Raw genomic sequence first — 13,233 nt, 5'->3', positions numbered from 1 at the left:
AAGTTCAGGGTCTGCGGTCAGTACAGGTACCACCTTCTCCAGAGTACGTCTCATGCTGCTCCTAGGCCACCAGATCATAACAGAGGAAGCTAAGGAATCACACAAATAGTATTCAACTTAAAGGGACTGTCTAAAAATCAGAACTGTCTTTCCTGAAAGCTGGAGAACTCCAAGTGATCACAATAATGGGGTCTCCAAGTTCCCTGGTCATTCTCTATGACAAAGAAGTCGTGTATGCGCTCTGCTGCTATGTTCGTTGTAGAATAGATGGAGATAGCAGAATATAGGATCTCTTTCTGTGAGTCCTATAAAGAGCAATTGAAGTAGAAGTGCACACATGAGCAATCTGCTTCCTTCTCTTCCAGTCCCATAGAGAATGAATAGAACATTAGGGCGCATGCGCAACCTGACCTCCATTTATACAAAGGACACCTGTTCTCATGATTATTGGTGGTCCCAGTGGGCAGACGTCCTGTGACATTAAGATGACCCAGTCTGGAAAATTGTACAACCTTGAAGGTCTCCTTAAGTGCAGTCATGAAAACCATGAATTGTTATGATGATGCTGGCTCTCATGATGACCACCTCAGGAAAGGAAGACCAAGGGAGACCTCAGCTGCAGAGGATAAGTTCATCAGAGTTATAATCTGCAGAATCGACACATTGGCAGCACCTATGTTAACAGCCTTCATCAATGATGCACAGACATCAAGTAGCAGACACATCTAAACAGCCACTGTCCAGAAGAGACTGCAAGAGGCAGCCATTATGGTTGATGCCTCTACTGAAGACTGCAAACAAGAGATTTGTTTGGGCCAAGCAACAAAAGGACTGGACAGTAGCCGAGTGGAAATCTATACTGTGGTCCAAGCAGTCAAAAGTTTAGATTTTTGGTACCAACCTCCACAAAAAGGTGAGTGGATGGTTTCTATGTGTGGTGCCCACTGTAAAGCATAGAGGGGATGTGTGATTATGAGGGGGAGTTTGCTGGAGACCGTGTTGGTAATTTACTCCAAAATCAAGGCACATTTCACACCATTATACTGCAACCACAATCCCATCTGGTTCTTACTTAGTGGGACATATAATTTATATTTAACCAGGACCCAAAACACCTCCAGGCTATGTGAGGGGTAAGTGACCAAGAATGAGAGGGATGGAGGCTGCGTCAGACGATTTGGTCTCCACAATCACCCGAACTCAACCCAATAAAGATGGTTTTGGATGAGTAGGACGCAGAGTGAAGGTAAAGCAGCCAACAAGAGCTCAACTCCTCTGGAAACTTCTACATGACTGTTGAAAGCTATTACAGGTGACAAAAGCGCCAGAGAGAATACCAATGGGGTGAAAGACTCATCAGAGTAAAAAAAAACTTTTTTTATTCCTGGTGTAAGGAGATGGACCTGCTGCCTATATTTTAACTTGAAGACATGTGAGTGGTTGTAATGTGCAGTATGACATACATTAGTGTTGTGTGTTGTCCAACAGAAGGGAGAGTTAGAGTGAAAGTTTTAGAGTAGCCCATAGTGGTAGGGGCTAATGTGAAGGTACAGCGATAGTTTCCCACCAGGATGTCAGATAGGGCCCAGTGTGCATCTGAAGCAGACCTAAGGTCTGGACAGTAAGCATTGCCACATGACGTGGGTGCACTGAAGTGAGCAGAGACAGGGAATGTGGTTAGCATGAACTGGAGCAAAGAGAAAAGGAAAACCGACAGGAGGACACAGTCATCAAATGGAGACGGGTCCTAGGAGAGGAAGCCTAGCAGTACGGCCCAGAGTTTATAGATCTGAGATGTAACGAGCCAAGACAAAGTGTGTGAGACAGAGAGAGTGCCCTGGGCAGGAGTTCCAAGGTATCAGTGACAGAGAAGGTAAGTACCAGCCATATCGGCAACACAGTTCCCTTGAGGGGGAAGATGAGGAACTGCAGGTTTGGAATACATTCTTGCTAGCTGAACTGTAGTACTCAGCTAGGTTGTGGTGAAGTAAAGTGAAACAATGGAGGACAAAAGAGTAATGAGAAAGGAATTGGAATGGTGTGTGGAAAATGCTCTGTATTGTGAAGGAAACGTTCAGAAAGTTGTGTACCCGCCCTCTACTGTATATAATCCTCACCAAGTTATCATTCAGTAAAAAGTTTATTTTTGACTGGTGGTCTCCCTCATTGGACTGTTCGACATCTGGTCCTGGCCAACCAAAGTTATTGGTAAGATTCGACCTGCAAGGGGGTAGAGCCAACAGTCCACAGCACAAGTCCAAACATCCGCCATGACTCCCACAGTCATGTAACATGTTGGGGCATGAGAGACGAGTACCTTACTCATGGCTACCGCCCCGCACAAACTTACACTGGTTTCCATATGTGTTACGTTCGAGGGTTTGTTGCCTTCAGTCTGAATCTTTGTGCCCATTCCAATAAGAGCGAGGAAAACAATTGCATGATCAAGTGTGTCCAAACATTTGACTGTCGGTGCAGGCAGCCAACAAAAGAAGGGAAAGCTGTTGAGTATAATCCAGACATATCACAAGAGGATTGGTGCCAGATGAACAATTTAGGAGAAACACCAAGGTTACTTACAGGTAGCTGTTTTTTTTCCAGAACCCATGACAGCATACCTGGGAATATACAGATTGTAACAACTCTGCTGGCATCACGGCATGGCGTCTCATCTCTCACACTATCTTACCCACTGCTCCAGGTCATGTTGCGGTTTCTGTTTCTTGCCAGCTCCATATTCTGTGCCTCTGCTCTCTGCATGCTTCCTGGCTGTGTGCATAGGGGGGCGGCGCAAGAACTCTCTGGTTATGGGAATCAGGTGCATCTGTCTAATCTGTTCCTTACCAATTACCAAGAGGCCTCCAGTATTTAGTGCAGCTCCACCCAGTGGACTGGGCCTGTGCAATGTGTTATCTCAGTTTTTGTTTTGCTTCTGAGCTGCCAGGCCTTGCTTTGTGTCTTGCCTTCACTGAAGGCTGTTCTCCTTGCTTTGCCTTGTATTTAGTTTGTCTTCCCTCCAGGAGGCTGAATATCCTTGCCCCTGTGTCTTTGTTATTGTACCTTGTCTTGTTTCATTACCTTGTCTGAACTTTGTCCTATCTCTGTCTCCTTGTCTGTGGTTTCTTTCCCTGCAGTGCCTCTCTGCTCTGCTCTCGGCTCCACACTCTGCGACCTTGCTTTGCTCTTGTCTCTGCACTCTGTGCCTTTGCTTTGCACTTGGCTCTGCATTCTGTGCCTTCAATCTGCTCTTGGCTCTGCACTCTGTGCCTTCACTCTGCTCTTGACTCTGCACTTTGTGGTTCTACCCTTGTCTCTCTTGCAGCTTTACCTCTGCTCTGCACTCCTGCAGTTCTGCTCCATTCTACTCTGCTCCACTCCTGTTGTTGCAGTAATCTCTTGCTGCAGCTCCTCTCTGCATTCATTGCGGTTCTGCTCTGTTTAGCTTCTGTTGCTGCGCTATCTCTTGCTGCTCTACCGCTGCTATCTGCAGCCTTGCGGTTCTCTTCCTGTGTGAACAGGTCCCAACCTGTTCCTTCATACTCTTTTCCTTCCAGCTTGTTTCTTTACCTTCACCTCCTGTGTGAACAGGTCCCTACTTGTTCCTTCATATGCCACACCAACCTGCCCTGTGTCTCTGCCGTACCTGCCAGCCCTGTGTTTCTGCCGTACCTGCCAGCCCTGTGTCTCTGCTGTGCCTGCCAGCCATGTCTCTGCTGTGCCTGCCAGCCCTGTCTCTGCCGTACCTGCCAGCCCTGTGTCTCTGCCGTGCCTGCCAGCCCTGTGTCTCTGCCGTTCCTGCCAGTCCTGTGTCTCTGCCGTACCTGCCAGCCCTGTGTCTCTGCCATGCCTGCCAGCCCTGTCTCTGCCGTGCCTGGCAGCTGTGTCTCTGCCGTGCCTGCCAGCCCTGTGTCTCTGCCGTACCTGCAAGCCCTGTGTCTCTGCCGTGCCTGCCAGCCCTATGTCTCTGCCGTTCTTGCCAGTCCTGCATCTCTGCCAGCTCTGCGTCTCAGCCGTGCCAGCCTACTTATAAAACCAAAAACATATGGGCCACCTGCATAGCGAACAAGTCTGTAGGAACCTGTTCACACCACCAAAGAACTTGAAAACACAAAAGCGCACAGAGAGGTCAAAAAATACTCTGTTGTAAAAAAGTCACAGTAAATAAGCAAGTGCTAGTCAAAAAATGAAAAAAATACAGGGTATTTAGTTAATACGTTTTTTTGCAAAAAAAAGTATGTTAAGCTGCTCCACCAATCGCCAAGGTATACCCTTAATAGAGCAGTCCTGTCTAATGTATATAATCCCTATCTGATGTATTAAAAACCCACTGCCAGCCTACTTGTCTGAGTTTCATCCGTGCTCATCTGCTAGTCCTGCCTGATGCCCGCACCAATCCTGGTGTTCCTGTTTCCCAAGTGGGATCAGCAGCCATAGCCAGACACAACCCTGGAGTAGCACCTGGCAGCTGCCTGCCGAACAAGCCTGACCTCACCATCAGAGGCTCCAGTGAAGACCAAGGCAGCTGTCATAGTCACACCCCTTCCAGGGTAGTCTGGTTTGTGGCACAGTGGGGCCACAAACCCCCCGAGCTCAGGCCCACCAGTCAGGGCAGGAGCATGACACAGATGCTGTCATGGGTGAAGGGAAAACACCAAAGTTACTTACCAGTAGGGTTTTTCCAAAACCCATGACAACACCCGTATATACCCGTGTATTTTTTTTTGTATAACACCCGTATATTCCCAGGTGTGCTGTCATGTGAGAAGGGAAAAAACATGATTTTTTTAAATATTTTGTTGGGAGATGTTTATTTTATGTTTTTCCTTGTCTAGCTATAGTGGCGGTGATGTGAATTTGCTGTGTCCTTACCACAATTTATAGAAAGTTATCTGTGCTGGTGGCAGGGTCAGGAAAGTGTCAACAGAAACTGATCCAGAAACGTTCTTTCTGGTTTTGAACAAGTAATCTCACTTTCTTTTTCACGAATGAACGCGAGAAAATTCCTTTTTCGATTCCTGTTCAGAAACTTGTTTGGCAGCAATTTATAGAGATTACCAGACAAAGACGCTCACCCAGCTCAGCATTCAGGGGCAACTTCTGTTTTCCAGGTGGAGGATCTTCTCTTCTATCTCAGCTCCTCCCGTTCCTGGCACAACCAATTGTCCTTTTTGTGTTTTCATTTCTTCTTTGCCATCTTCCACAAACCATCTATTTTTTTCTATTATTTTTTCATTGTCATGCGGATGTTCTTTTGTAATATGAGGCAGAGTTTTCAAAGACACCATTCACTTTACTATTATTCGTCAGGGTTTTACGCTTTTAAATTAAAAAAAAAAAAATATATATATATATATATATATATATATATATTTGTATTGCCTTTTTCTGAAATATATAATAAATTTTGTATGTATAATAAATATATAAAAATCTAAATATTAAAAAACTAAATATATATTTAGATTTTTTTATGTACTTAGATTTTTTATATATATATACACACAGTATATATAAAAAAATATTTATTTTATCATTTATTATTATATATTATATATTTATTATGTATTATTTATATATTAATTATTTATATATTTATTATGTATAAATTATATTTTTATTTTTATTATTATATTATTTATTTTAATATAAAAAAAAATATTTAAAAAATCTAAGTATATAAAAATCTCAATAGATTTAGATTTTTTATATAGATTTTTTTATATTAAAAGTTTTTATATTTTAAAATATTTTAAAAATCTAAATATATATTAAAAAATCTATATATTGTTTTTTTATATATAGGTTTTTTGTATATTTAGAATTTTTATATATTTTAAAATTATACAATTTAAAATATATTTAAAAATCTAAATATATAATATAGATATATATATTTTTAAATATATTAAAAAAAATATATAAGAAATCTAACCATGTAGATATGCTATTTTTTTTTAAATTTATTTTAAGCAAAATAAATTTGACTACTTTTTTTTTTGTAAATTAGTTTTCTTTTAGCTAATTTTACACCACGACATTTAAATCAGGCTTTGTAGGTCTGTAAGTAAAGAAGGTGCAGCATCTGTGCTTGTTACGTTATGTCTTTTTGACACTATAAGGATTCATGCATACATTGCAGTCACAGTGCGGATTTTTGGGTTGCAAATAAAACCTAATTTTTCAAAATCGCTGTAAAGATGCTGCAGTTTTCCCAAAATCATGTCAAAGAAAAAAAAAAGGCGCTGCTGCAATGTGTAAACAGTGTTATAGATAGCATAGCTTGTATAAGATTGATTGGTCATTAGATCGACTGGTGTTGATTCAAGTATAATGTAAATGAAGGAAAAGAGAAAATTATCAAATTCAAACTTTTTTTTTTTATTGGAAAAAAACATTAATCCACAATATTACATGTTTTTTATTTTGGTTTAAAAAAAAAAACCCAAACAAACCAAAAACTACATTTTGAAAAAATAATAAAATGAAAATACGAGCCTTAAAAAGTCAGACATTTTTCAAAATAAAAGGGGTAAATATTTGTAAAAGCAGTAAAAAAAAAAATCACCAGTGGTTTCTATTTTGATACCATAGCTATCAAGATATGTATAATTACTCAAAAGTCATTATTATATTTCATATTGACATTTCCTGACTATTAAAACTATCATTATCCCTTGCAGTACCCCATCTGTCCACTTGTTGTGCTGTTACAAAGAAACATCTTCATGGGCAGAATGAAGCACAAACCATAATCATCCAGACATGTAGTGCAATATTTTATAGCACCGGCTAGTGGTAGAAAAGTGTAGTGCAACTCACAAAAATAGTTTAGTGCTGAATATTTTGATTTATCTGCTAGAATATATGACTTTTTAGCAAATCTGAATCACCCATGGAAATGATTATGAAGTCCTATTTTATAAAGTTGTCCAAATTTAGAAAAGCAAAAACAGCGCCCCAACTGTAAACAGGTTGTCTGTGGTACTGCACCTTAGAATGATTAATTTGAATGGAAGTAGGCCGCGATAAGTGACGCACACTGTGGACAAGTATGGCGCCGTTTCTGTTTTTATCTAATCCTGGACAACCCCTTTAATATTTAATAAGCAGTGGCATTAATGGCAGATGATGACAACAATATTATAGAGACTGAGTGTTGTCAGAAACAGGTATGGATAGATACCCCTGCACTGTATAGAGAAAAGATAGCTGTCGATTCCAGCGCATCGAAGATGTAAAATGGTCAACCCCTTTAAATATCGATGCCAATTCCACCAAGAAAACGCCATCTAACCAAACGTGATTTTTGAGCCTCCGGAGCAGAATTCTGGAGCCCAATAACATTGTTACAACTGACAGCACAAAGCTTTGTGAAATATTGTACCGATGAAAAGTTTGTTGCCGTACACGGCCGCACAGGCCGACGCCTGTATGACTGAGCCGTCGTTGGCGTATACGGTGGTCACTATGGGTTTGTCCGAGAGAATGTTCTGTATGCGAACAATCTGGAAGAAGTAAAAAAAACAATGGTCAAAAGTGCAAAAATAAAATCGTAAAACATTCTTCCAGGTTACACCAAGCTTCCCGCTCCCTACAAGCGACCTTCCGTCTTGGTCACCACGAATTATACTTTCACTACACCACAAGATGGAGAAGGTCGGCGCAACCACAGATTTTATTGTGTGATGTAAAAGCTGAACCAATCAGATCTCTCCTCCCTCACAGCATGAGTCTCACACACAGAGAGAGAAACTGCAGCTGCATCCCCCTCCTCCCTCTCTTTATTTTACACAAGATTCTATGTAGACGGGGGAGGGGGTTGCTGGGTCTGCAGATGGCAACATTTTTTTTTAATCTCATTCATTTTATTTTTGCCAATATTAGGAGCATGAAAGAATTGGAATCTTTACAATAATGTATTATGCCCCTATAATTTATACACTGACCTCTGACCCGGGAAGATCTTTAGGATCGTAACGGAAAACCTTCTTGAGGTTTGGATGTCCTCCTATCCAGATGTCTTCTGTAACTGGGTCCACGGAAAGGTTATCCAGAAGTGTCTCTAATTCCACCACCTGGTATAACATAAAATTATTTTATGAAAGTATTACTCGGTCCATATATAAAGGATTCATATATGAGTCTACTTGACCTTTACTATTCTATTTTTTTAAGGTGGTCATCTTATAAGATTTTTTATCCCAAATTCTGTGCCACTTGATTGACTTAATGTCTTTTTAGATCTCCAGATCCTCTGCACCGACACTGCACAGCTCAGGAGTTACTGCATACACTGCTCAATGGGAGCTGTCTACATTCAGAGGCAGAGAGCTCCCCCTTGTGGCGACTGCAGACAGACAGAATGTTGTCATGTAACTGGTTATGAAAGACTAGATGGTGGCACGATTCTAACGCATCGGGTATTTTAGAATATGCATGTCCACGTAGTATGTTGCACAGCCACGTAGTATATTGCTCAGTCACGTAGTATATTGCAGAGCCCACGTAGTATATTGCCCAGCCACGTAGTATATTGCCCAGCCACGTAGTATATTGCCCAGCCACGTAGTACATTGCACAGCCACGTAGTACATTGCACAGCCATGTAGTAAATTGCACAGCCCGCGTAGTATATTGCCCAGCCACGAAGTATATTGCCCAGCCACGTAGTATATTGCACAGCCACGTAGTATATTGCACAGCCCACGTAGTATATTGCCCAGCCACGTAGTATATTGCCCAACCACGTAGTACATTGCACAGCCACGTAGTATATTGCACAGCCCACGTAGTATATTGCACAGCCACGTAGTATATTGCCCAGCCACGTAGTATATTTCCCAGCCATGCAGTATATTGCACAGCCCACATAGTATATTACCCAGCCACGTAGTATATTGCCCAACCACGTAGTATATTGCCCAGCCACGTAGTATATTGCCCAGCCACGTAGTATATTGCCCAGCCACGTAGTATATTTCCCAACCATGTAGTATATTGCCCAGCCACATAGTGTATTGCCCAGTCACGTACTATACAGCACAGAGCCACGTAGTATATTGCCCAGCCACGTAGTATATTGCCCAACCATGTAGTATATTGCCCAGCCACGTAGTATATTGCCCAGCCACGTACTATACAGCACAGAGCCACATAGTATATTGCCCAGCCACGCAGTATATTGCACAGCTCACGTAGTATATTGCCCAGCCACATAGTATATTGCCCAACCACGTAGTATATTGCCCAGCCACGTAGTATATTGCCCAGCCACGTAGTATAGAGCACAGAGCCACGTAGTATATTGCCCAGCCACGTAGTATATTGCCCAACCACGTAGTATATTGCCCAGCCACGTAGTATATTGCCCAGCCACGTAGTATATTGCCCAGCCACGTAGTAGAGAGCACAGAGCCACATAGTATATTGCCAAGCCACGCAGTATATTGCACAGCCCACGTAGTATATTGCCCAGTTACGTAGTATATTGCCCAACCACGTAGTATATTGCCCAGCCATGTAGTATATTGCCCAGCCACGTAGTATAGAGCACAGAGCCACATAGTATACAGCACAGACACACAGTATACTGCCCAGTCACATAGTATATTGGCCAGTCACATAGTATATTGCCCAGTCACGTAGTATACAGCACAGAGCCACGTAGTATATAGCACAGACACACAGTATATTGCCCAGTCACATAGTATACAGCACAGAGCCACGCAGTATACAGCACAGACACACAGTATACTGCCCAGTCACATAGTATATTGGCCAGTCACGTAGTATGCACCATAACCCTGTTAAAAAAAAAAGAATTAAAATAAAAAATAGTTTCATACTCACCCTCCGTTGGCCCCCAGATCGAAGCAGTTACCGATGCGCCTCGCGCGCTCCGGTCTAAAGAGTGCATTGCCGTCTCGCGAGATGATGATGTAGAGGTCTCGCAAGACCGCACGTCATCATCTCACGAGACCACAATGCATGGAGCGGTCACCGGGGCGTCGCAAGGAGAGTCGATAACCGCTTCGATCCGGGGGCCAACGGAGGGTGAGTATATAACTATTTTTTATTTTTTTTAATTATTTTTAACATTAGATCTTTTTACTATTCATGCTGCATAGGCAGCATGAATAATAAACGTTGGTCACACAGCAGCATAGCAGCATTAACCGAGTGCGTTACATCGCGGTCAACGCTGCCATTAACCCTGTGTGAGCGGTGAGTGGAGGGGAGTATGCGAGCGTCGGGCACTGACTGCGGGGAGTAAGGAGCGGCCATTTTCTTCCGGACTGTGGCCTTCGCTGATTGGTCGTGGCTGTTTTGCCGCGACCAATCAGCGACTTGGATATCCGTGACAGACAGAAGGACAGACAGACAGAAAGACGGAAGTGACCCTTTTTAGACAATTATATAGTAGACTAGATGGTGGCCCGATTCTAACGCATTGGGTACTCTAGAATATGTAGATTTCAGAATAATGCAATGAATGCACAGGATTCGGCCAGCCGGGCGCGACCAATTAGCGAAGCGTGGTTCAAATCCTGTGCCAATTGGCGGCCAGCCTGCGTCTGTCGCTGATTGTTTGCAGCCGGGCGGGTGAGACAAATCAGTGAAGCCAGAGCGAGCTCCAGGTTTTTGAGGGCCCCGGGTGAAAGAGTCTCACAGCCCACGTAGCATATAACACAGCCCACGTAGTATATAGCACAGCCCACGTAGTATATAGCACAGCCCACGTAGTATATAGCACAGCCCACGTAGTATATTGCACAGCCACGTAGCATATTGCCCAGCCACGTAGTACATTGCACAGCCACGTAGTAAATTGCACAGCCCACGTAGTATATTGCCCAGCCACTAAGTATATTGCACAGCCACGTAGTATATTGCACAGCCCACGTAGTATATTGCACAGCCACGTAGTATATTGCCCAGCCACGTACCATATTGCCCAGCAACGTAGTACATTGCACAGCCACGTAGTACATTGCACAGCCCACGTAGTATATTGCCCAGCCACGTAGTATATTGCACAGCCACGTAGTATATTGCACAGCCCACGTAGTATATTGCCCAGCCACGTAGTATATTGCCAAACCACGTAGTACATTGCACAGCCACGTAGTATATTGCACAGCCACGTAGCATATTGCCCAGCCACGTAGTACATTGCACAGCCACGTAGTATATTGCACAGCCCATGTAGTATATTGCCCAGCCACATAGTATATTGCACAGCCACGTAGTATATTGCACAGCCCACGTAGTATATTGCCCAGCCACGTAGTATATTGCACAGCCCACATAGTATATTGCACAGCCACGTAGTATATTGCCCAGTCATGTAGTATATTGCACAGCCCACATAGTATATTGCACAGCCCACATAGTATATTGCCCAGCCACGTAGTATATTGCCCTGCCACGTAGTATATTGCCCAACCACTTAGTATATTGCCCAGCCGCATAGTATATTGCCCAGCCACGTAGTATATTGCACAGCCCACATAGTATATTGCCCAGCCATGTAGTATATTGCCCAGCCACGTAGTATACTGCCCAACCACGTAGTATATTGCCCAGCCACGTAGTATATTGCTCAGCCACATAGTATATTGCCCAACCACATAGTATATTGCCCAGCCACGTAGTATATAACACAGCGCATGCAGTATATAACACAGCCCACATAATATATAGCACAGCCACGTAGTATATAACACAGCCACGCAGTATATAACACAGTCACGTAGTATATAGCACAACCCACGTAGTGTAGAGCACAGCGACGTAGTATATAACACAGCCCACACAGTATGTAACACAGCCCATGTAGTATATAGCAATGTGGGCACCATATCCCTGTTAAAAAAGAATTAAAATAAAAAATAGGTATATACTCACCTTCCGGCGGCCCTCGGATTCAGCCCAGGCCTTTAGCGATGCTTGTCGCAACGCTCCGTTCCCAGTAATGCCTTGCGGTAATAACCAGTGATGATGTGCGGTCTCGCGAGACCGCTACGTCATCTCCGGTCATTGCCGCAATGCATTCTTGGGACCGTAGCGTTGCGAGGAGCGGGAAAGGCTGGCGCGGGTGGCAGAAGGTGAAAATATAATGTTTTGGGTTTTTTTTATATTATTTTTAACATTATATGTTTTTACTATTGATGCTGAATAGGCAGCATCAAAAGTTGGGCACACTTATAGGGTTAATGGCAGTGTTAACGGACTACGTTACACCACGTTATGCCGCGGTGTAACGCAGTCCGTTAACACTATGTGGGCGCTGACTGGAGAGGAGTAGGGAGGGGCGAATTCGCGGCCGGACTGTGCCTGTCGCTGATTGGTCGCGCCCAGCCTGCTGCAACCAATCAGCGACGCGGGATTTCCGCGACAGACAGACAAACAAACGGAAGTGGACCTTAGACGATTATATAGATAGATATGTAGAAGGGAGAAAAAGCAGGCAAGAAAAGCTACTGTCCCTTGGGTCAATGGTGACGTGACGACTGTGGCGCTCACATACATAAAAGCGGTCTCTGTCTGATACCTCAATAAAATACATCACTGTGAGAATCGGAGATAAGTCCCCACCTTGCTCTCAGGATTACCTTTACTGGAGACAGGGACCAGTTTGCGTGCTTTTCAAAAACATTGAATGTGCGGCCAGTGAGGTCAGCGACATAGATGTACCTACAAGAAACACAAAATGCTGTCATTATAAGGCGGCTCCAGACCACACATCCAGACTACAATTACGGTGGTGTTTAAAAGTTTGTGAACCCTTAAGAATTTTCCTTATACCTGTATAAATTTGACCTAAAACAACAATTATATGCCTTGGGTCGATGTGTTGCGGCATGGCCCACAGTCTCTTGAACTTTAGTTCATGGACAGAAGTCCAGACATTGTACTTTAGAATTTGTAGATAAAATTTAGAATTCATTGTTCCATCAATAATGGCAGCCGTCCTGGTCCAGATGCAGGAAAACAGCCCATACCATGATACAACTGGCACCGTGTGTCACAAATGGTGTGAGGTATGTAGGCTGTAGTGGTTTTTCTTTGTTTAATCATAATGTTTCTTGTTTAAACCAGAAATATCTATTTTGATCTCGTCCATCCACAAAATATTGTCTCAATAGCCTTCTAGCCTTGTCCAGGGGATCTTTAGCAAACTTCAGACAGACAGCAATGTTCTTGTTGAAGAGCAGTGGCTTTCTCTTTGCA

General features: G+C 43.1%; 1 protein-coding gene across 2 annotated transcripts in view; it reads right to left on the bottom strand.

Moving 5' to 3' along the window:
* LOC138641748 (serum paraoxonase/arylesterase 2-like) overlaps positions 1-13,233 on the bottom strand; it is a 112,076-nt gene that overhangs the window by 38,810 nt on the left and 60,033 nt on the right. Inside the window, exons 7-9 of one of the 2 annotated variants that reach the window (XM_069729376.1) lie at positions 12,615-12,696; positions 7,947-8,075; positions 6,359-7,505 (exon numbers count right to left, since the gene is read on the bottom strand). The exons of the other annotated variant lie outside the window; for it this stretch is intronic. Of the exons in view, the coding sequence (XP_069585477.1) occupies positions 7,347-7,505; positions 7,947-8,075; positions 12,615-12,696 (370 nt within the window). The 3' untranslated portion in view covers positions 6,359-7,346. Of the gene's footprint in view, positions 1-6,358; positions 7,506-7,946; positions 8,076-12,614; positions 12,697-13,233 lie in introns of those variants that run through there. 2 annotated transcript variants of the gene reach the window in all.

Source organism: Ranitomeya imitator, chromosome 6, assembly GCF_032444005.1.
Source record: "Ranitomeya imitator isolate aRanImi1 chromosome 6, aRanImi1.pri, whole genome shotgun sequence".
Lineage (NCBI taxonomy): Eukaryota > Metazoa > Chordata > Amphibia > Anura > Dendrobatidae > Ranitomeya > Ranitomeya imitator.
The sequence above is the reverse complement of the archived record's forward strand: the minus strand, read 5'-3'. Positions and strand labels throughout refer to the sequence as shown.